The following is a 22,661-nucleotide window of genomic DNA, read 5'->3' on the forward strand; positions in this document are numbered from 1 at the left end:
AGAAACTGGCCAGGATGGATTTATTGAGAACAAGTCGTGCCCGATGAATTTAATCTCCTCCTTTGACAGCGTAGCTGCTCCAATTAAGGGACGTGGTAGATTTTTGACACATTAAACTTTTATCAGGAAGCTGAGGAGCAGGGACTTGAATTAAATCACTGTTAAACGGGTACTCAGCTGTTTGAAAAATCTCACAGTGGATGTCGCTGTGAAAAGCGTCTGGCGCTCTCTCTTTTACTCCCTGCCATCAGGTATTGATACACCTTGATAAGATCCCATGAGCCTCCTCCTCTCCAGGCTGAAGTGTCCCAGCTTTCCTGGTCTCTTGTGTGTCAGGCGCTCCAGTCCCTCAGTAGTCTTTGTGGCTGTTCATTGGACTCACTCCAGTATGCCCATGTCCTCCTTCTCCAGGGGAGACCCAGAACTGGACATGGCACCCAGATGTCTCACCAGTGCTGATGAGAGGGAAAGGATCACCTCCCTTGACCTGCTGGTGATGCTTTTCCTAACGCGGCCCAGGATGCTGTGGCCCTTCTTTGCTGCAAGGGTACATTGCTGCCTCATTGTCAACTTGTTCATCAGGACTCCCACCTCTTTTTCTGCAAAGTTGCTTCCAGTCAGTTGGCTGATAGACGCCCACTGTTCACGATCAAACTGGAACATGAGCCAAGGAGAATCCTACAAAAAACACTGTCCCGCATTATATCCTTGTCTCCAAATTGGAGAGACGTGGATTTGATGGATGGACCACTTGGTGGATAAGATATTGGCTGGATGGTTGCACTCAGAGTTGCAGTCAACGGCTCAATGTCCAAGTGGAGACTGGTGATGAGTGGCATTCCTCAGGGGTTGGTATTGGGACCAGTGCTGTTTAACATCTTCATCGGTGACATGGACAGTGGGACTGAGTGCACCCTCAGCAAGTTTGCCAACGACACCAAGCTGTGTGCTGCAGTCAACATGCTGGAAGGAAGGGATGCCATCCAAAGGGACCTGGGCAGGTTTGACAGGTGGACCCATGCAAACCTCCTGAAGTTCAACAAGGCTAAGTGCAAGGTCCTGCACCTGTGTCATGGCAATCCCAAGCACTAATACAGGCTGGGTGGAGAATGGCTTAAGAGCAGTCCTGAGGAGAGGGACTTGGGAGTGCTGGTTGATGAGAAGCTCAACGTCAGCTGGCAATGTGCGCTTGCAGCCCAGAAAGCCAACTGCATCCTGGGCTGTATCAACAGAAGTGTGGCCAGCAGATTGAGCTTGGTGGTTCTGTCCCTCTGCTCCACTCTCTTGAAACCCCAGCCAGAGTACTGTGTCCAGCTCTGGGGCCCCCAACGTAAGAAGGACATGGACCTGTTGGAGCGAGTCCAGAGGAGGCCACAAAGATGATCAGAGGGCTGGAGCACCTCTTCTACGAAAATAGGCTGAGAGAGTTGGGGCTGTTCAGCCTGGAGAAGAGAAGGCTCCAGGGAGATGTTATAGCAGCCTTCCAGTACCTAAAGGGGACCTACAGGAGAGATGGGGAGGGACTCTTGATCAGGGAGTGTAGTGATGGGCTGAGGGGTAACGCTTTTAAACTGAAATAGGGTAGGTTTAGACTAGATATTAGGAAGAAATTCTTTACTGTGAGGGTGGTGAGACACTGGAACAGGCTGCCCAGGGAAGTTGTGGGTGCCCCATCCCTGGAGGTGTTCAAGGCCAGGTATATGCTCATACTTACTTTCTTGTCTGATTTGTTGTTCTGTTAAATAGAAGTTTTTTGATGTATCTCTTAGGCTGTTTATTTATCAACCTTACAGATGCTGTTCTGATGAACTACTGGTAATTTTAAAACGAGTAATGGTAGCTTTTCATCCACCATACCATCCCCTCTCTTCTTTGGGTAGTGCCAGAGTGCTCACGATTTCAAAATATAAATGAAATGCAAAGCATGTTTTCAACCAAGACAGCTAGATCACTAACTCGGGGTACCAGCCGTGTCTGGAAGTTGATTTTTTCTTTATTTTACAGGCAATGCCACTGCAGTTAAGCAGTCCCGGTATAGGATTATCATTCAGGATGCTGCCAATGGGGGACAGGCATGCCCGGACACCTTGTATGAGGAAAGAGAATGTGAGGATATTCCTGTCTGTCCAGTGTACAGGTAAAAAGTGTTACCTTGGAATCACTCTCCTGCTAGTGGGTTTCCACTTCTTTAGAAACGACTCAATTATCCTGCCCAGTTTTCACCAGATAATGACACGAAACTGGAAAATGCAGAGTTTTAAACAAATAACAATGTATGAACAATAAACCTTGCAAACTGTGTAACGTAGAGTTCAAATTGGAGATTTCGGTAGATCTGGCATCATCAGAACAAGCGCCAATAGACACAGCTCCTAGAAATGGTAACCTCAGGGTTCAATGTGTTTAAGGAAGCTATTACTGGGAACTCCCTCCTCGTGTATCTAAAAATCAATGTAAGCTATTTTGGGACCACAGGCACTCTACTGCCTTAATCATAATTGTATGCTTATTGCAGAAACTCTTATCTTTTCCCCTGATGCTCTCACTCCAGTGAATAATATGCACTTTAAAAAATTCTGATTAGACAAATAGTACAATAGGGCAATTACTCACCGCTCTTCATTAAAATTCTGTGACCCATCTGTTATACAATATTAGTAAATAGAAAAGCATTATATCTTCGCACATAACTCTCCAGCCCGCACATCTGGCAGCACATGGTCTCCGAGCAGAGCGGGGAGCCGAAGGAGGAGCAGGAGTCCCACCACTCGGCTCTGCCTGGCCCTGTACCATGTTGCTGCTTTCTCCTGTTCTTGACTGGCACCCATCCTGGCATAGAAAGCAGACTGGGTGCAGCATCAGTTGTATGAGAACGGGTTTGCAGGAGGAGAGCCTGATTTTGGAGCCCACTGAAGGTGTTTCCTGTGTGTTTTACGTGATTCTGAAGCATGCCCTACAAAAATGAGAAAGGGTAACGCGGTTGGAGGATGACATGGCTTTCTAGAAGGTGAACCTTGCATCTGAGTTTCAGTTCACAATGCTTATTTAAGGAGTAATTGCAGCTTTTTGACTATTTTTCCTTAAGCCTCTGCAGTATATCATAATTCGTAACTGAAGTTTTTGCTTGGACATGTTAACTGTTTTACAGTCTTAACCAACTTAATTGTTAACCTTTTCCTCTGGCAGGTGGAAGACCCACCGCTGGAGTCACTGTGTGCTGGTGCCGGATTCAGTGAGACAGACTGCGCCGGGACATAGCGAGGCATGTGGACGTGGTTTGCAGTCAAGGGGTAAGCTTTCTCCATGCAGCCTCCAAATATTTCAGGTGCTGGAGTGTGGTATTTAAGTAGGGTCTCTGCTCTTTTACAGTAGCTAATCTGGAAACTGAGTGACTGAAGCACTTAAAATAAAGTGGTTTTGGAAGTGGACCCATTGTACAGTTTTGCTGCTGTGCTGGACGTTAAAGTACCAGTAAAGTGAGAGTATGCTTGCAGTATAGGAGGGGATTTATGCCTTGCGGTAATTTGCTCCTCTTCTGCTTGAAGATGAAGCATGTGGGCTTTGAAAGAACTGCTTATCTATAGGCCTCTATGAAGTAATCCGTTCTTGGTGCTAAAAATGGAAAGGATAATTTCCTTGTGATTTTAAATTTTAGTAATAATTTGCCCGAGGCCTGATTTTCATTAAGACTGTTAGAGAATTTCAGCGTGGGTAAAGGCTTTGGGCTCCTGCCCTTGGTGTGATTAGCACTTGGAAAATACAGCGATCCCCTTGTCTGAACAAAAGTGTTGAGAAGAATTTTACTGTTCGGTGGGTGATTGGAGTCTGTCGTGGTTCCTGCAGATGGCTGGAGATCTGGCTGTTATCAGTCTCCTGGGAAATCTAATGAAACCTTTAACAAAAGGTTATTTTTATTGAAAAAAAAAAATTACTATACAGGTATGCTCACTGAAGAAACTTGACATAATAATTTACTCCTTCACAAGGGAAAGAATAGTAGAAACTATTCTTTAAAGATGAAGTGAATTTCTTATATAATCTGGAAACAAAGGAAAAGCAAGAAGAACCCTGACAGTATGTGGGCTGTGTCTGATAGAAGAAATGTGTTTTAAACTAAAGCTCAAAGGAGTAAATATCTTTAATTAGGTTTTGACCACAAGCCTTTCCACAAGAATTTCAAAGAGAGCTCTGTAAATTGAGATGTCCTAAAATGTATTCCTCAATCTCCATGTGAAGGGAAGATAATCTTTATGCTCCAGTAGGTGCACGAACTTTGTATTAATCTTACTCTGACAGAATTTGAAGTATAATAGAAGAGTATCACGCTTATTTTTGCTCGGTGGCGAGTCCTCCCACAATTACATAGGCTGTGTGCTGTGTGCAGGGTAATCATGGAAAAGGAATTTCATAACCCGGTGGGTTTAAGCAAAATTTGTGGCAGTGCCACGTTTGCTTTTTGTAATTAACTGTGCTTTTTGCAAACAGCTTTGGTTTTTATAATTACATGTTGTGATAGAACCAATCTGCGAGGTGTTATTGAGGGTGAGTGGGGTTTCAGGAAAATGAGTTCTCAGATGAAACCCATGGAAGAAGATTTTCAAGACGTTTCCTACAAACAAGGGGAGTGATCTCCATAGAGAAGGCAGCTGAAACCAAGCTGCGAACTCTGACCATATTGCTTCTGAAAAACAAGCTGTTAGATTTTCAGTGATTCTGTATCGTGTCTATAGAAGTGTTTAGTAAGGGAAACTTTCATGAAGCTGCTGTTAATACCTCACCTTGCTGCTACTTGAACCCTTCAAGAGCAGCTGGCCCATGTGAAGAGATGCTGTGTCACCATATTGTCAGGGAGTAGCCATTTAGCCAAGGGTGGCGTTTGCCTGTGCGCCTTGCTGGGTCTCTTCAGCTTGTAGAGGGGTCTTTGGAGATATTTTTGAAATAACTTGAGGTGTGAGGCTGGGTATTTGGGTTTGTTCAGCCTGGAAAGTGTCTGATGGGAGCGGGGTTCAGGAAGAAGTTGGAGCCACGCTCTTCCCAGAGGTGCACAGTGAAATAACAGATGCTAACAGTCATAGGCTGTGGTGAGGGAAATTCCCGGATTGCCCAGAGAGGCTGTAAATTCCTTGGAGACACTGAAAACTCAACTGAATAAGGTCTTGAGCAGCCTTTTCTAACTTTGAGGTCAGTGCTGCTTAAAGCAGGCGTTGAGTCTTCAGAGGTCCCTTCCGTTCTAAATTGTATTGTACGATTTTGTGAGTCTGTGGGTCTTTTCAGGGGAGTCTGTGCCACCGGTGGAAGAACGCCAGGTGTTACTGATAGATGCTTTCCTGCAATATTCAGGCATCCTACAAACGAGTTTGCATTCAGGGTATCACCAGCAGTAATTGGCTTGCATAATGTGTCAGCATCTTTAGCCAGTAAGTGCTTATTCTCCAAAGAGTATTTATATGAATTTGCCCAATTTCTTTTTTACCGTGTAACAGCAATTACCCTTTTACCACTGAAGATAATCAGTCTTGCTGTTCCTTAGAGCATCCATTTTCAGAATTTTTTTTCTTGTTCCATGAGTGTTTTAACTGAAATTGCACATAAACGTACTAGATAACATGCAGAAGACATCAGAATTTGTCTGTGAATAATAAGCAGAATAGCCAAAGAGATGACAGGTGTCTGAAGCTGCAGTTTTCGTGGCTTTATCTTGGAATGATATCACACTAATTACAACAGCCTTTCATTGTGTGTATCAGCTTCAGTGGACCAACGTATTCAGAAAACAATCGTGCAGATAAGAGAAAAGTAGCGTTTAGAACTAAGAAATATAGTTGTTATTTAAATTTCATTAAGGCACGATTTGCAAAAAGCCCCTGAGATAGGGCACTCAAGTAAAACAGGGTGGAGATGTTACTGTTGCATGACAGTGACATATACAACATTTCTAACAGTAAATGAAGAGCTTTACAAGCTTTTCTATTGCTGTATAGCTGTCATTTTCCTTGACAAGAGACTAATTTACTAGAAGGTGTCAAGACTGTGAGAAAATTGCTTCTGCTTTGGATGCCCTTCAGTGACTTTACTGTTCTCTGATGTTTGTGATGGAGGATCCTTCAGAAATGACCTCTCCCTTCCGTGCTGGCATGAGCAGCCACCTTAGACATTTACATTTTGGGGGGAAAAATGTGTTGCTCATTACAAGGGATTGTTAAGGTTTAATTAGTGGATGGAAAGCCTATTTTAAGCAAGTATCTTTGAAGGCTGCTTCAAAAGCCGTTGATAAAGTAAATAGATACGTGTTAAAGACCAGACTGATGTAATGAGACTCTGCTTTAAAAACTAGTCTTGGAAATATGCTGACAGGATGGCTATGAAAAAAAGTAGTTACTTTCCAAAAGCAAGGAGTAGCTGCAGCAATGGAACATGGCGTGTCTTATTTCTTCTGCTCCTGCCACTTCTTAACTGTGATTCATTTGGGGGATTTGACTACATCTTCCCCCATTAACGAGACAGTAAGTCCCGCTCAGAGCTGTAGCTCCCCATCACAAGAATACGGAAACGCGGCGACACAGAGCAACGAATAGTTTTAGAGAATAATTTATTGGCTTATGTACAGGAAAACAACAACAACGCAGTAATGAGAAACTACCCTTCTGCTTTGGGGAAGTGCGCTCTCCCCAGCTCACCTGAGGTCGCGGGGTGGATCGATACCGCACAGCCTCACCGCGCATCTCAGTGGAATATTTCTCTTGGTATGCTCTGCTGTCAGAGCACGTATGAAGTATTTCTCTCCTTCTTTAACCGGGTTGTAAATTCACACCACGTGGACTTCGCTAAGATGGTTGGTGTTAAATATAATCCGTTTCAGTTGAAAAGTTGATATATGAATTGACAGTGGGAAAAAGTAGATGGCAGGCAGCACCGGACTCGAGCAATTTAAGATTCCTGTCTCCTTCATTGCAGGTTTCTGGCTCTTGCTCTGGAGCTTCTGTGATAGCTATAGGAGTATTGCAGACAAGACCCGGTGGAGACTGAGATGCAGATCAAAAATTTATAGTTATGAGAACAAAAATTGTAACAATCTACTGTTTTCCTAGTGTGTCTAAACGCAGTGATAGTTCCAGCAAAATCTCATCTAAAATACAGGCAGAACTGTGATTACAAACAATTTGCAACAAATTAATGACTAAGTTAATGTGTTATATGCGAGGTAAGATGAAAAGATGAATTTTGGTATTGCCTGTTTACATTGCATCTACAAAAATATTTCAAACAGGCATCCTTTAGCTGTATTATCTAGTGTGTATGGCCGTTACTGTGTTACAGACTGATAATACATTACTGTTGTTTCTGCTGAAATTATATTATGGGTAACCTATTTATAATGAGAAGTGCCATCAAAAAAGCATCAGCATTACCATTTTTTTTGACGATAAGATAGTCACCCAACAGTTCTTATTCCCTGTTTTGTAGGTAGTTAATATAACTGCTGATTAGCCAAATTAACAGATGCATTCACAGTGATTTGAGTTGCAGAATGCTTTTGCACAGAATTACCAATTTCAGGAGGTACATATAAGAATCCTGTTATAATTTACAGGCTAGAGGCAATGTGATGGCCTAAAGTTTAGAATGAATACATTTATGATAGTAAATGCGGCGAAGACAGGGTCTGCTTCAGTGAGATGGTGATATTTATGAGCAGTGCTTTGCAGTGCAGTCCTGTGTATAAATCTGTCCTGCCGATAGCGGCTTACCTGTCATCAGGAGCTCCCTCCAATATTAACTTCTCCTGGTAGGACACTGGCACCTTGAGCCTTATTCTGAGCGATGCTGAAGTTTCGTTGGGTTTGTCAGTGATTTTTTCAGGTAATAGCAGGCTAGGGAGCCACTGCTAATGGGTGGTTGCGGGGATACAAGTGGGAGTATGGATTTGGGGGCGCAGGGAGCCTGAACTTGAGTGGTCCCAACCGGCGTCACTGTCTGGAAGACACCTGCCTGGCAACTGGCGGCATTGGTAGCAAGTAGTTGAGGGAAAAATAATTACCATGGTAAGGACAGGAGCCGAGTCTCGTTTGTGAAAGGCAAGTTTGTGAAACAAAGTCTATCTGGGATGGGGACTGATGTTCAGGGGGCGGCCTTCCCAGGATGGAGAGCCTCAGTCTCTTTATCAGTTGTGTCTTCCTGGCGTTTCGCCGACACTTTACCGATGTAGCCGCTCTACATTGTACTGCAAATTCATAAAGTACCTGTTGTCTGTATTGTTATTTTCTTGTCACTGATAATGCAGTTTTTAGCTTATAAACACACGGAGAGTAATAAGGTGATAAGAAACAACCACGCCAGAATTGATTTACTATTATTTGTTCTTGATAATCTGATTTCTTTCCTTGACAAGGCAGTGGGCTGGAGGTTAGGCAGTAAGGTAAATGGAAAGCAGGACAGATAATATTCTCCTGACTTTAGGAAGACATTGAGTCTGGTCCAACGTGACAGTCTCCCATGGGCAATAAGAAAGTATGACCTGGAGAAATGCAGGATGAGGTGGTTGTGCAGCTTGTTGAAAAACCGCAGTCAAAGCTCTGTTATCAGTGGTTTGCTGTCAATAAGGAAGGACATTTCAGATGGCTTCACATGGGGGACACATACTCGTGGCTGTCTTCGGGATTTTCACTGATAGTGTGTATAATGAAATACAGAGTACACCTGTAACATATCTGGCTATTTGCAAATTGTGAGTGCTTCGAAGGGTGGGCCAAAAATAGAAGTTGGATGGATCTGAGCATGGTCTGAAATCAGAAAAGTGACATTTTCATTACAGAAAAAAATGTGCAGCACTTGCACTATGTAGAAAGATGGGCAGCGGTCCTGCAGAGGTAAGTCTGGAATCAAGAGTTATGGACTACGCGTGAGTAGCATTACACTGTTCTAAAAAAATGTACATCCTGAAATCACGTATTTCTTATATTTTCCTTCTGATCTCCAAGGTTGTGACATTTATTCTTCTGATTCCTAAAATAGAATATTTTTAAGGGGTAATCTTCCCTTTTACTTTTGTTTCATAATACTTCCTGCCACTGTAAAGAATGACAAATAATTAAGACCAAATAAAAACTTTGCAACTTTTTCCTGAATAATTCCAATAGATTAGGATTCTTTTTGCAAAATACCCAAACTTCATTAACAGAAAGACATTAGCTATTTAGGATATTCTGGTGAATATCAGTGAATGAATTAAAATCTCTTGAACTTAATGAACGTTTACCCTTCATTTTATATTTAAAACTTATCTTCAGTCTTGGTGAACTCTGTATATTTGTGCAGAGGATTTTGTAATTTTAGAGATTTATCACTGCAGTATGGATGCTTTTTTACATGAGTCTGGATTTTTTGTATCTAATTTCTATCAGTTTACCTATTGGCTTTGATCTTCAAATTATTTCCCAAAGCCTGGGTTTAATTGTGGATTTGACAGTAGCTTAGCTTCCTGCAAAAACGTGTGACAATGTTTCACAAAGGGGAAAACAGGGAAAAACTAAGGAGGAGAAAAACCAAAACAATACTAATGCCGTGTATGCATTCTCAGCCTTTCCTACACCAGTGGAGTGAGGAAGGTATCCTCTCCCAGACAGATTTTCCATGGGATTTATTTCAGTTTTGGAACATTAGAATTGACCGTGAGCAGGAGGAGAGGGCAAGGGACAGATGAGGTGATGTGAGAGTGACGGATCAGTCTCTGAGCATTTCATGGCTGCTTTTTAGGTTCCTGCAGTTTAATTTATGAGAAATAAAATCACCTGCTTGTATAGAAATCATCCTGGGCCAATTTCTTAAAACCTGGCTCCGTAGCAGAGTTGTCTATGCAAATCTGTGCATGGCTGTAGTGAAGTCTGCAGCTCGCTGCTGGTTTGGGGAATGGAAGTTCATCGCCGTATTGTATTACATCCCACTGATCTCCAGGTAATGTGTTCCTGTAGACCAATTTTTCTTTCCTTGGGTCTTAGTTGATAGGACAAGGGGAAGAAAGATTGATACTGATTTTCCAGTGACAGGTGGTTCACAAAAGATTGATGGTCGACTGCCCTCCTTTTTTCATGAGAGATGTCAGCAGGCATCACAAGATGCTTAAAACAGTGCTACTATATTTCAGTCTGGGTCTGGCCCGACTTCCACCTCAGGTATAGCTGCTATAAGAGTATTTCACAGGCCGTAGGAGAATTGTCATGGCATTACTTTTTAGACGCTACCTAATAGCAAGAAAGACTCCAACTCATTCCTGTCACTGTAGCCTTATGCCAGAAATATAAAAATTGAGGAGACTCTTAGAAAATTTGTCCTGACAGCAATCTACAGTGCAACGTTTTATCCAAAGGCAACTCAGTAATCTGTACACTCTCTATAAAATAAAGATGAAAACTGCGTCAGATAAATTACCTATATTTGATTTCCTTCAAAAACAGGACAGTATATTCCAATCTGTACAAGGAAATAAGCGGGTTTTCTAGCTTAACTATATACTGTTCCTATCTGATAAACAAAACAAATATCAGCATCTTAGTACAACACACAGCATTTGTTTCCTGGGGGGGGAAAAATAGTCTTGATCAAGTCGAAAAGTCTTTTGAAGCCAGAAGGCATAAACACTGAAAATGTATACTACAAGCATGTACCAACAGAGGGATTGTTAAAAGATCAAAATAATGAGAAGTAAAGCAGGGGAACATCAAAGCTTTCCAGGCTACGTATTTCTGCCTTGATTAGGAGGAAGGAGGGAAGAAGGGGGGAAAGAAGGTTTTAGATCAATAGGAAATGGCCCGATCACCTCAAAGTCAAAGGCAGCACCATCCAAATGTGTACAATTTACAGGAATCACTAGAGCATCTCAATCATAAAAGTCCCAAATGATCTGACAGCACTCACACCGTATTTAACAGGTACAGAGAGGGAGTCGAGATCATATTATCTGAAGGAAACTCCTTTTTAAATGTAAGGGTAGATAGATTTTCATTTTGTCTTTCATCCCTCTGATTAAGTTCAGCTCTCTTTGGTCCTCCTAAGATTTCTTTCATCTAGCGTGTAGTCTGTATGATCTAAGCAACTATCGGTGAAAGTCGTTTTTGGGGTCCTTTTTTAAATGATGGATTGTCATTAAACAGAGTACAGTAGATGAAAGAGGTCCAAGGAGAACCAAACTGTGCTGAGACTTACTCAGGAGGATGAAAGATGTAATGAGAGACATAATGAAGAGCAATCTCTCCCTCAGACTAGAGACAGGCCCTTCCGATTACGACTTGTTTTTAGCACCAGCTTCCAGTGATTTAAAATCACAGTTATGAACTGTTGATTCAGACTTTTCCTAGAAATCTGAGGAAATTTATTATATGAACAGTGGGCCTGGGTGGTCATGGTTCATGGTTTAGGGGGAGGATGTTATAAACTATAACAGAAATCTTTTCTGTGGCCGCGGGTGGGTTATAAGTAGACCTGATCACGCAGCCTTGTGTGCTCCTGATAAGACATACAGGAGCCATTTCATCCTAAAACTGTGTTTCGTTGACTTAGAACCTGAAACATGAAAAATTCTTAATATTTTATATGAGCTCATGTAACTGTCACTGTAACTAGCTATGAAAATTCCTGGGTTTTTTTGTCTTCTTCCTAATCTCTGGGCCTCTGCCTGTGTCTGGCATACCTCAGTTCCATGGCTCAACCCTGCAGAGAGTAATCTCTTTTGGCTTCTTGGTGATTTTAATTTAATTGAATCATCCTTTCTTCGTGAGACATTTGAGTCCTGTTTGGTCTCCTTTTTTGTTTCCTATTTTATATAACACTTTCACGTCCCTCTTGTTCACCTCTCCGTGTTGCAGGCTGTTCATTCAGTACTGATTTAGATCTACTTTTGCTTTTATAAAATTTTAATTTCCTCCTTGTCACGGTTGTGCTGTTTACAAATCCAAAGATAATTCATGCCAAAGCTGCTGTGGTTCATAGGGAAATTGTTAAAAATTCATCTGCGCTGAGCAGGGTAAGATCCAGGTTCTCTGGAAAATGGCCTTAAGGAGAACTTTTCTTCAAACAGACACTTTAAACGGGAAACCTTGAAGCATGACCGAAAATAAGCAAGTTTATTAAAAAGCTTTTATGCTATTAGTTGTCAGGAAAGCACCAGAGATGTTATTCTCCCAGTCTTTACCAGAATAACCTCTTCCTTGTCCATAATGGTCTCAGTCAAGTGGAATACCACATTGTGAGAAATTCCAGAGGCGTTAACTGGAAGGATAAAGACAGGTTGTTTATTATTACAGTACGATGGTACCAAAGGGGCTTAGTTTGATATTTATTTTACCTAGCTGAAGAAATGGACGGTTCTGGGTTGAAATGCTGGTCCTGCCTAAATCGATGAAATAGTAAAGGACTTCGTCAGTTGTTTGGACATCCTCCCCTGTCACCCGAAAAAAACCAAAAACAACCCACTCAAAAAACAACAAACAGACAAAACCAACTGCTGGTGAAAGGAAAAAGGGAGATGTTGAAAGAAATGCAGAATTTGATTTATAGCAGATATTGTTCCTTGTCAGACAGCTAACGTTTGCACTGCCTGGGGAATTTCCTTCGGAGGAGCTCGGTAAAAGTTGCAGTTTGCGTTTTCCCTTGTTCCGCGTTAGTTCTAAAGCGCTCCTTATTGGAAATTATTGAGTCAAGTTTCTTTGAATAATTAAGCACTAATACTCAACATGAATATTAGCATCCTAAGTGGCAGAGCTCATCAGTGTGGCTTACTATAAATCTTCAGGCACAAAGTCTGTTAAACGTGACATGCCACAAAGGTGCAGAAGGAATCCTGATGTCATGTTCGTTGAATCTGAATTTGTGTATTTATGTTACTCCAGCAGCTTTATGTCTGCAGTAGAGGTTTTAGACATGAGTTTTCAATTTCAGAATAAATGAATAACCTTGGCTCAAACTATCTTTCAAAATCCCCAGCGTCTTACTTTCAAACGGGTGCGCTGAAGTGACAGCAGAGTAACTGGAAGTGACGGGGATACTTACGAAGTGCTTGCCCTTGCAAGAGTTCGTCAGGTAACTGTGAAATGGCCAATAATACATTTGCTTTGCGCAGCCAGCGGTGCTCTTTTCTGTTGGCACCCTTTCTAAATATGTTCAGAAGTATTAAAAATACTGAGCACTGTGTTTAGCGCTTTCGAAACCAGCTTGATTGCAGCATTAATACTTCCAAGCATTTTCCCTGTTGGAAACACCCCATCTCCCCTTTCATTAACGGTATTGTCATTGATTTGCTTCTCAAAAGACTCAGGAGAAGATTCCGTCTTAACTTATAGTATAATAGATCAAGAGGAGCTTCATCCAAAAAATTGGAATTCCACTGGAATAAAATTACTACAAAAGAAAAAGCCATCTCTATACTTTGATGGCAATAGATAGTAATGAAAAAACTGTCACCTTCTAACAAAGATTTTTCTAAAGTCAATTTTTTTCCTGGCAGCCGCTGGTTTTGCCTAGTGCGTGCATCATTTATTAAAGGATTGGTGATATTGGCTTTGCGAAATAAGGAAAGTTTGGAATAATATGTTGTGAGATTTGACAGAGTTTTCCCAAAGTGGAGTATTTTGTAAAGTCAAATGTGGATCCTGCATGTGAAGCCTTGTAGCAAATGTGACTTCTTACCACTTTTTGGTCAATTCTAATGTCAGTACTATTGTTCCTTCCTGACAGTTCACTGAAGTTTCAGTCCTGCTATTACATATATTTGTTTTCTTTGATATGTGCCCCAATGTTATTGAAATTTCTTTGAGTTATCTCTTTTCTACTGTCTTTTGGATATTAAATTTCTGTATCTTTATTTTTATCCTGGTCTTTGTGTTGGCAAGGGAAACACCTGAACTAGGGGGACGCAGTACAAGGGAATCTAACAGGCCTATTAAAATGTAATAGGCTTGTCGCAGGCCATCTACTTCAGCATTTGTTTAATTCAGGGTGAAGTAGATCAGGACTTCCTCAAGGGATGTGTGACGTGAGAGGGCAACACTCCCAGCCGTCGCTGTGTGACGGGAATATATGGGCTTCCACAGCCTCTGCCCTTGCTGACCACGAGCCTTCACTGCTGGATTATTTTATTCCTTATGCTCTGGGAAGGCATCTTAGTAATAGGTACTTATAACGATGTTTGAGAAAATCAAGAGGAAATTGGTCTGCAGAACCGAGCAGCTACGTGCAGGCACAAACTCTTGAGAGAGTTGGAGGGATTTAGCTCTTCTGTTGCATTTTAACCCCCTGGAGCATGGGATGCGGTCGTGGCAGGCATCGTTTGGGGCACATGGGGGAATTTGTGGGGCAAATCAGACGCACCATGTTTGTGAGAAGTTGCTTTGAGCAGCAGGTGCTTTTTCAGGGCTGCTTTGGAAGGCTCAGTTAGCGGAGCACATAAAAATCACTGCCTGCAAGATGGATGGGTTACCTTGCTGGTAAAGTGGCATGTGAGCAAACCTCCAAACAAACAGGGAATACGTTTGTGCTTTAAAATAAATAGATATCTTCAGCGCCTAGTTTCATGGAGTATAAATTTTCATGTAATCTAAGCACATCTGCTCATAATAATTAACTTCTGTGGTATACGAAAGGAAAAGCTACATCAGCTCTATGGTACGATAAGATGGATTACTTTCTATCTGTTCATCATAGTGATTAATTGTAGCATTTATAGGAAAATGGCTGCTTTTTATTCATTTTTGTTTTTAGATCATGTATCTTGCCTTTTTTAAGGCTTATTTAAATGTAAATACTCTGCAAATCCGGTATGAAAGCATAAACTTTCCAATTTTACGTGCTTTGATGAGAAACAGGGCAAAATATGTCTCTGCTTAAATTGTCTTATCTGAAGACTTTGAAAGATGCCTGTCTTTCCTAGGGAGATGAATTTCACAGGTAAGCGTAAATATTGAAAGTGACCATGAAAGAAATTTAGAGGGATTATGGAATTTCATTTGACCCTGAGAGCTGATGTTTCCAAGGGGCAAGCTTAATAATAATGAAACATATTAGCGATTTGCAGTTGGTCCTGTGGTTTTGCAAGTATTAAATGTTTACTGTGAGTGAAATAATCATCTGATGTGTTTCCAGAAGTTAAATACACTTAATTCTTGGGCTTTAGTTCAGGAAGACTTGAGTATATGCTTTGTGGGATGTAGCAGTAGACTTGCAGTAGAAGTGATGGGTAGACGAGTACAGCTATCAATTAGCGCTAACCTGTCAAGTAGGTTGATCAGGGGAGCCCAACAATCCTGTTGTATTTTCTCCCAGTGCAGTTGTCGTCTTCCATTCTTGAAAACAAGTTGGTACGTATCGTAGAGACGGAGGTCAGCCACAGGCTTTTATTGGTGTTGAGTTTGCACAGTGAGAATGGTGGAAGCGAAAGAAATGATGTGTGGAGAACGTTGGTGGAGCAGAAGTCTGAAACTCGGGTAAAATTGCAGCAGGTGTGTGCAGAATTTAGCCTACCATTTAAAAAAATCTTTCTGCCTTGCTCAAATCATATTGATTAAATGATATACAAAGTACTTTCTTGAAATCTCATGGTGACTGGCATAAACTCCCTGATTGAATTATACTGCGAACAGAATGCTGTAAGGGAAAATGTCTTTACCAGTTACAGTTATATCTTTCTTTTTTTAAGGGTTTCTTATTAAAAATTCCATACCAGGATTTTCTCAGAAGATAAACTAGACTCGACAAAGAAGTTAATGCAAAAATAAGCTATTGCAATGGCATCAATGAACAGATACAATAAGCAAATAAGCAATTTGCAGGTAGAGAGTCAACATCCCATGAAATGTTTATAAAGGTAATATTTAAGATCTCATAAAATCAAATTGTATTCAGATACAATAACAAAAGTCAGTAATAAAACAGTGTTGAATCAGGTCCAGAGAGAATCATAAAGCAAAAGGCTCTATTCTGTTTCAGAGGTTTTCTTTAGTGCTAAGCATACTACATGTTTTTATGGCAGCTCCACCCAATCTTTGCTTACCCAGTTACTCATGGTTAGGGCGCGCGCATACGGATTAAACTGCTAAAGGCGTGTGCTTTTTGATGCAATATAATTTAATTATTAAGAAAGTCATTTGGATGTCATTTGGGATTCACAGAGCTGAGCATTTTTAGGATTTTTGTCCTCAAGGAAATGAGCTATTCTAAAATAAGGCTACTGTTCTTTATTTTCTTTCCCAGAGTCCATCAATCTATTACAGAAAGAAAGTTGATGCATTTAACTTTTTGTTTTGTTTTGTTGTCTGTGGTAGTTGTTGTTATCTGCGAGATAATTATTTGTTCCAATATTTTTCTGCAAATCAAAAATAAGCTTATGGGCTGGTGTTTCCATAACCCTCATCTTAAATAAAATTAAAAAAAAAAGTCACTAGAGCTGTTGTAGGGATAGGCTGAGTGTTTGCTGATAAGCTGCGCCTCCTGCGTGAGATCTCAAAGATGCTCATTCCTGACACATCAATATCGGTTTCTGTCAGTTTGCGAGAGCCAGGACTCATTAGGACAGACAATTTCAAAATAGCCGGTTTATCCTTGTCAGCCTTTTCCCTGAAAGAGAACCCTGAGGCCTGAGACCTTCCTTGTTTTGGCTGCTAATTTTAACGCTCCCGGGATTGCAGCTGATCCGCTCAACGACCCGGTGGCGCAAACCTGGGCCAGTTTTTGGGATGTAGGGTGGGAGAGTGGAGAGTGTCTGGTTTTTACCACACTTGCAGAAGGATCCTTTGTTACTTTTAATGCCCTCTGCTAATCCTCAGGAATTTGACCTAGTTTCCACCTTTTATTTTTTTGTTTTGGTTTTTTTTTTTTTTTGTTCGAGGGCAGCCTTTGACTGAGCTTAACTGATCTCTCATACTCCGGCTTATCCCTACCATGATTATGCCCATTCCCTCATAGGAGAGCTTTCGCTTTGGCTTTTGGTTTTTTTCTCAACTACAACTTTCTTCAATTTTCTTTTCCCTACCAGCCCAGCCTTTCGGGAGACCTTACTTAGCTTTAATGCAAATGCGCTTATATGAATGTACGAGTCCACCTGCCCATCCCAGCTGTGTAATTTAATGGTCATTCTCTTTCAGCCTGCCCTCCACCCTGATGTTCTCCATTGGTTCCTCCTATGGCCTGCGGTCTAGCTGAGTGAAGTTTACTCTGTCCCCACCCCAACAGACCAAATTTTACCAAATTCACCAAACCAGCCTATGAATTGGCTGAAGAACTGAGCCCTCCTGTGTTCCTGTAGCACCGGATGGAGCGGTGTGGATGCTGTCCTCCTCCTTGCTCGTGAGCTTACCTCATTTGGGGTCCTTTTCCCCAGTGTAGCACACATGTTCCTTTCCCTTTTAATCATCAGCCAGGCATTCGGTAGGTCAGTTGTTCACCATAGACTAGCCCAGAGGTGTATCATTTGTAGATAAAATAAAACACGTCACCATCATTTGCGTGTCCTTCCAGAAGAGCTGCACCCCTTTATGTTACTATTTCAGTCACATGAATTCACCCGCTAAATATTGGCTACAACAGGATTTCACTCAAAAATATACGTTAATGTGGTAACTCTAAACACTTTCAGTTTGGTTTTTAAGACTCTGTTGAGTAAATAGAGCTTTATTGTGAAACCTCAGTGAAACCTTAGCTGAATTGTAATGTGAAGATGATGGAGCAGCCGTCACGGCTCGGGAGAGGCATGTGGGTGCAGTGCTGGGCCAAGGTCCATTAGGCAGCCTTCTCGTGGAGGAGAAACATCAGGTCTCATTTCTTTATTTCCTTATGTAAGTTACTCTGAAAAGAATAGTTTAATACTGGAAGCAGGTGCCTCTTGGTTGCCATTTATTCAATGTTTTTTTGATAAAGGATAATTTGATTTTTGGAAGGTGGTTACTTATAACATGTTTGTTTGGGGTTGTTACTGGAGTCCCACCATAATTGTAATGGAAAGTATACTAAGCTTCATTTTAAACATACATGATAGAAAGGCAGATAAGCATTTGAAACATTAAAGAGTTTAACATTTCCTCACTTCTTCGCAATCTGTGCTCATTCTTTCTCTGGGAGAGGACTGTCAATCTTGTGTCTTTTAACTTAACTGTAACCGTGTCCCTACCTCCAGCGTACGCTTATTTTTTTCTAGAATAATTTTATATAGCAGCGTGAAATGGGCTTTTGTTATATTGAACAATGTAGAATACAAGAATCTGTGCAAGGCATCCTGTGAATCTCAGCTTCTTTTGCTTGTTTACTGTACTGGAAGACCTTGTAGTCTCATCGTGACTTCTCATTTATTGATAGCAGACAGATAGTATTGGCAGCTCTTTTTTTTTTTTTTTTTTTTTTTTTTTTAGAAAAAACTTGATGCATTTATTAAGTTGAGTAGACAAAAAAAAGTATTTTCTGTGTTTATAGTTTATATGGGTACACAGTTCTCATCACATCCTGGAGATAATCTTGCGGTTTGGGGTGGTTTTTTTAAGCTTCACTGTATTTTTACAGTTGTATGAGTACTTAGGACAGTGGGTTAATAGTTAAAATAGCCATTTTGTGCATTCCTTTACTATTTTCAACAGCTAGAGAAGTTATTTTTTTTTTATCTTGGTGTAATCAATAACTTTACCAATAGTACTTTTCAATACTTTTTTCTTTACCTTTGGAAAAATTCAAATTTTGTGTATATTGTTAATCATACACATTCAATATGTGGTATTTAATTTCGTATCATTCTGTCACTTTTGATCCCTACACGGAAGGCTGTGGGGATGTCTTTGGTTCACATGCCTGATGCTTTACGAGGTAAACAAATAAGTAATTCAAGCTTTGTAGTCGGTGTGCTACATAATGACCGAGTCATAATTTTTGAATCGACTGTCAACACATATTAAATCAGTGCATCTGTTTGAAACAGTAGTATTTCATAAGCTGCATTTGACAGTTCATTATCTTATCTGTGAGAGCTCCTTTCTTCCTTCATCTTGCCTCAAAACCAATATCCCTGCAATTGAACTTTTGCTAAAAGTCAAGGTCACTGCTTTGGAATAAAGTTATATATGGGAATTGCCTGTCTTCTCGTTGGAAATGTGAGTAAATCAAAAGTACTGATATGGTAATCTAAATCTGCGGTATGTTCTCTTGCATTTTATTGAAACTAAAGGATAAGAAGTTTTATTGACTTTTTAAAACTGTTCTTAGTGAAACTTCCTTGAGAAAGTTTCTTAATAAATGCATATAGATTTAACCCTGCACTTAAAAAAATAAATCAGGAATGGCAGCTAATTATAACATATATAAAAAAATATGTGTGCATAAACCTATGGGAGTGGATTTTATGTATGTATTTAGGTAGAAGTGTGATGTCTATGTAAATTAACCAAGTAAATTAACTTCAAGTTTTCTGAAAGGCAGCACAATTACCATGTGTTTTTTTGTGGGGTCCGTTCCTTAGAGAGAGCTGGGGAAGAAGGGAGTATTTTAGTCAGAAATCCACCTCTTTTTCCCCTCCCAGTTTTATAATTTTCTCATAGATCAAATGTCAGGAAAGGGACTATCTTCATGTGGAAGACTGATGCCATTTGGTTTCATTCGATTAAAGGAGGCTGGAAAACATCTTTGCGTTTGATTATACAAACTGTCGCTAATGTACAATGTAATGAGAGAAATTTTCCAGAAATCCATTTCAATTTGTGAACTAATTTTGGTTTGATATTCTTGTATGTCATATTACTAATATGTGAAAAAAATCTTTAGACTATCTGAATTTTTAATTGTTTTATTAAGTGTTGCCAAAAGTTACAGCCTTCGTAACCTCGTAACGTTTTGCAGTAACTTCAGGTTCTGCTTCTAATTTGACATTATGCAGTTGAAGAATATAGTTAATTTTTTTGTACTTTTGAACAAAAGTCTGTATTTGACTTTTGACCCGCTGCAAGAAATCATTCAGTGCTTCCTAAAGTTTCCAAACTTTGAAGGTAATTTCTAATGCAGATTATCAAGGTTTTCTTAATACTTCTGTGTTGCCAAGGGAATCACAGACCGTTTTCTCCTGGAGGAGATTTGTTTTTAAGAAAAATAGTGTATGGATGTTAAAAGTGTGGTTTTGTGTATGTGTTTTGTTTTTTTGACAGGAAGCGTACCTGTGAAAATGAGCATTGCTTTTTAACATTTTAATGAACAGTTGTGTGACATACAGAGTGTGCAGGGAATGACTGCCGCGGTGATGCACCTCATCAACTCAAACCAATTCAATGTCAGCCCTCAACCACCCCCCAGAAAAACCCAAACACACATGTGTTTCTCATGCCTAGCAAAAAATATACATTCCATCCTATTCCTTAGTTAGGTACAAAAAAGGTGAGTAGCAGGATTATCACAGTATTTGGACCATTGTTTGAAGAAGAGCCGGCACTGGGGACGCCCTTTTCCATGAGCTGTGGGTAACCTGGCTTCAGCAGAAGTACGTAAGGCTACAGGCTGTGTAGTAAAGCTGGAGGAAAAGTCCCATATGAGGCTGGCATCCCCTTCAGGGGAATTTTCTTAAATTTACATCCTTCATTACATCCCTTGGCAGTGTGCACAGATGTTGAGGTGAGAGGGGTGGGAGCAGGCTGCCTCTGGCTGCCTTCACAGGGCCGCGGGAACGGTGAGCTGCTCACCACGTGGTCTGCAGGACTGTGGTCAGGATCCACGTTTTCTGCCTTAATTCCTGACATGGCTTAAACTTCTGCTCACTTGTTATCTGATCAGATTGGTACATTCAGCAACCGAAGTCCTTTGTGGAGTGTTTCAACTACAGGACACATTATTTTTTTTATTGAACTCTGTAATGGGGATGACTTGTGTTGCACTTGGCTGCTATGTATAGATTTTTCTCCCTCTATTACTGAAAACCACTGCTATTTTTCAAAGATAAAATACGAAATAAAATTCATACTTGACCTTCATTCCTTTAGTGAGATTCCTTCCAGGGACTGCTTTTCCCAAGGGGTTTTCCCCATCCGTTGTGTGGAGCTGAGCTCTCCGAGCTGTCCCAGCACGAACTTCCCAGCTTCTTTCCCATTTCTGCCCCTGCCTGGCGATGCATCCCTGGGATACAGCCTGTGGGGTCCCGTCTTGGGTTCCTCTCCATTCGGCTGTACTGATCACGACGCCAGATTGCACAGCTTTTCCGAAATGAGAGGAGGTGGGAGCCCGGGGGCCTGATCCTCACCAGGGGGAAGAGGCGTGCTTGGAGTTGGATGAGGGGCTGCCAGGCTCTCCCAGCCCTCGCAGCATCCTTTCAGGCTCCGATTCCCATTCAAATTCTTTATTTTTTTCTACGTTTCATCCTTTTCACTGCTGGGTCTTTCATTGTCGTTTTGAACCGTGGGCAAAATGATTTCAAACGCTGGCTCTTGTTCAGTTCTCTGTTACCTGATTTTTTTCTTCAGTCCACATCAATGAGATCTGCTGCTATTGGGTGAAGAACCAGTAAAATAAAAATCAAAGCTGCTTCTGAGGATCCTCCTCTTCCTCATTTGTTGATTCAAATTTTCCAACTTAATTGGTTTCTCCTTTATGCCTCGTTGGCAGTGACCTTATAGGCCCTGAATGAAAGTGATGCTTTTCATTCCTTCTAGTATTTTGTTGCTAAATTGTTCATTAATTTACAGTGAAGGACTATCTATTGCACATCCACTCCACACTCCCCTGTTAGTGTTGCCTTGATCTACTGAAGAGTAGCGTTACCTTCAAGGTTTGGTGTTTGGTTTTTTTTCTTGGCAGGCGGGGGGAGGGGAACCCTCTTAAATTGCAATTTTTTTTTTCTGAAATGAATTTTGCATTATTCTGAGGTAGTGAAAACGGTGGACGAAATCTTGGTATTTAATAGTGTAATGACAGAACCTCATGCCATAAAGTTTAGTAGCTAGACCAATATTTAAACTGTTGAGCAACGTTACTGCTCTACTAAAACTCGTCACTTCACACATCTCTCTGCCAAACCGGCTTCTGCCTCAGGCTGTAAAGGGAAGATGGGTTTTTATTGTAAGTCTCCTGGATTAGGTACGCAGGAACCACATTGGTTGACATTGGCTTTGATATATGCGAGCAAAAGTTTATATAGTCATTTTTGCTATGTTTCCGTTCTAAAAGTTAATTAACTGATAAGATATAACCCTGGAGCGTGGGTCTTCAAACAGGGCAAGACAAAGGTTTAAAGAGAAATTGAGACAAAGGTCTGATGCGATGAATGATCTAGAGAAGGCAAAATAGCGACGCAGTATTTTGGAGACGCTCTCCGTTCTGCAGTGCCATACTATCTTAATTTATTTGGCTGTGCCACGTCAAACTTGCTCATAGAAAGAAATTCCTATGGATTTGTAGTGTGCTGTATTTATACTTTCATTATAGCAACAGTAAGAGTTGGTTTCCCAAGTACAGCATGTTTGTGTGGAAAGTTCCCTTTCCTTTGGGCTTCTGATGAAGTAGAAAGCTGCTATTTACTGTTTCATTGAAATACACACTTAAAATTCCGAATATCAGTTCTCTCTTCTGAAAAGGAAATGTGATGTGAATCTTGATGGATTTTCAAAGTACTGAGTTGGTTTTGCATTGGATTTTATTTCCTAAATAACATTCTCAAATGGAAG

At 40.8% G+C, this 22,661-nt stretch overlaps 1 protein-coding gene across 6 annotated transcripts in view; it reads left to right on the forward strand.

The window, feature by feature from the left end:
* THSD7B (thrombospondin type 1 domain containing 7B) overlaps positions 1–22,661 on the forward strand; it is a 330,826-nt gene that overhangs the window by 188,950 nt on the left and 119,215 nt on the right. For all 6 annotated transcript variants that reach the window (XR_012588260.1, XM_074594199.1, XM_074594198.1 and 3 more), the window contains 2 exons: positions 2,005–2,137; positions 3,187–3,290. Coding sequence is in view for 5 of the 6 variants with exons in the window: in XM_074594199.1 (XP_074450300.1) it covers positions 2,005–2,137; positions 3,187–3,290 (237 nt within the window). In the remaining variant the exon portion in view is untranslated. The remainder of the gene's footprint in view (positions 1–2,004; positions 2,138–3,186; positions 3,291–22,661) is intronic.

The sequence above is a fragment of the Larus michahellis genome, chromosome 7 (genome assembly GCF_964199755.1).
Source record: "Larus michahellis chromosome 7, bLarMic1.1, whole genome shotgun sequence".
Taxonomy (NCBI): domain Eukaryota; kingdom Metazoa; phylum Chordata; class Aves; order Charadriiformes; family Laridae; genus Larus; species Larus michahellis.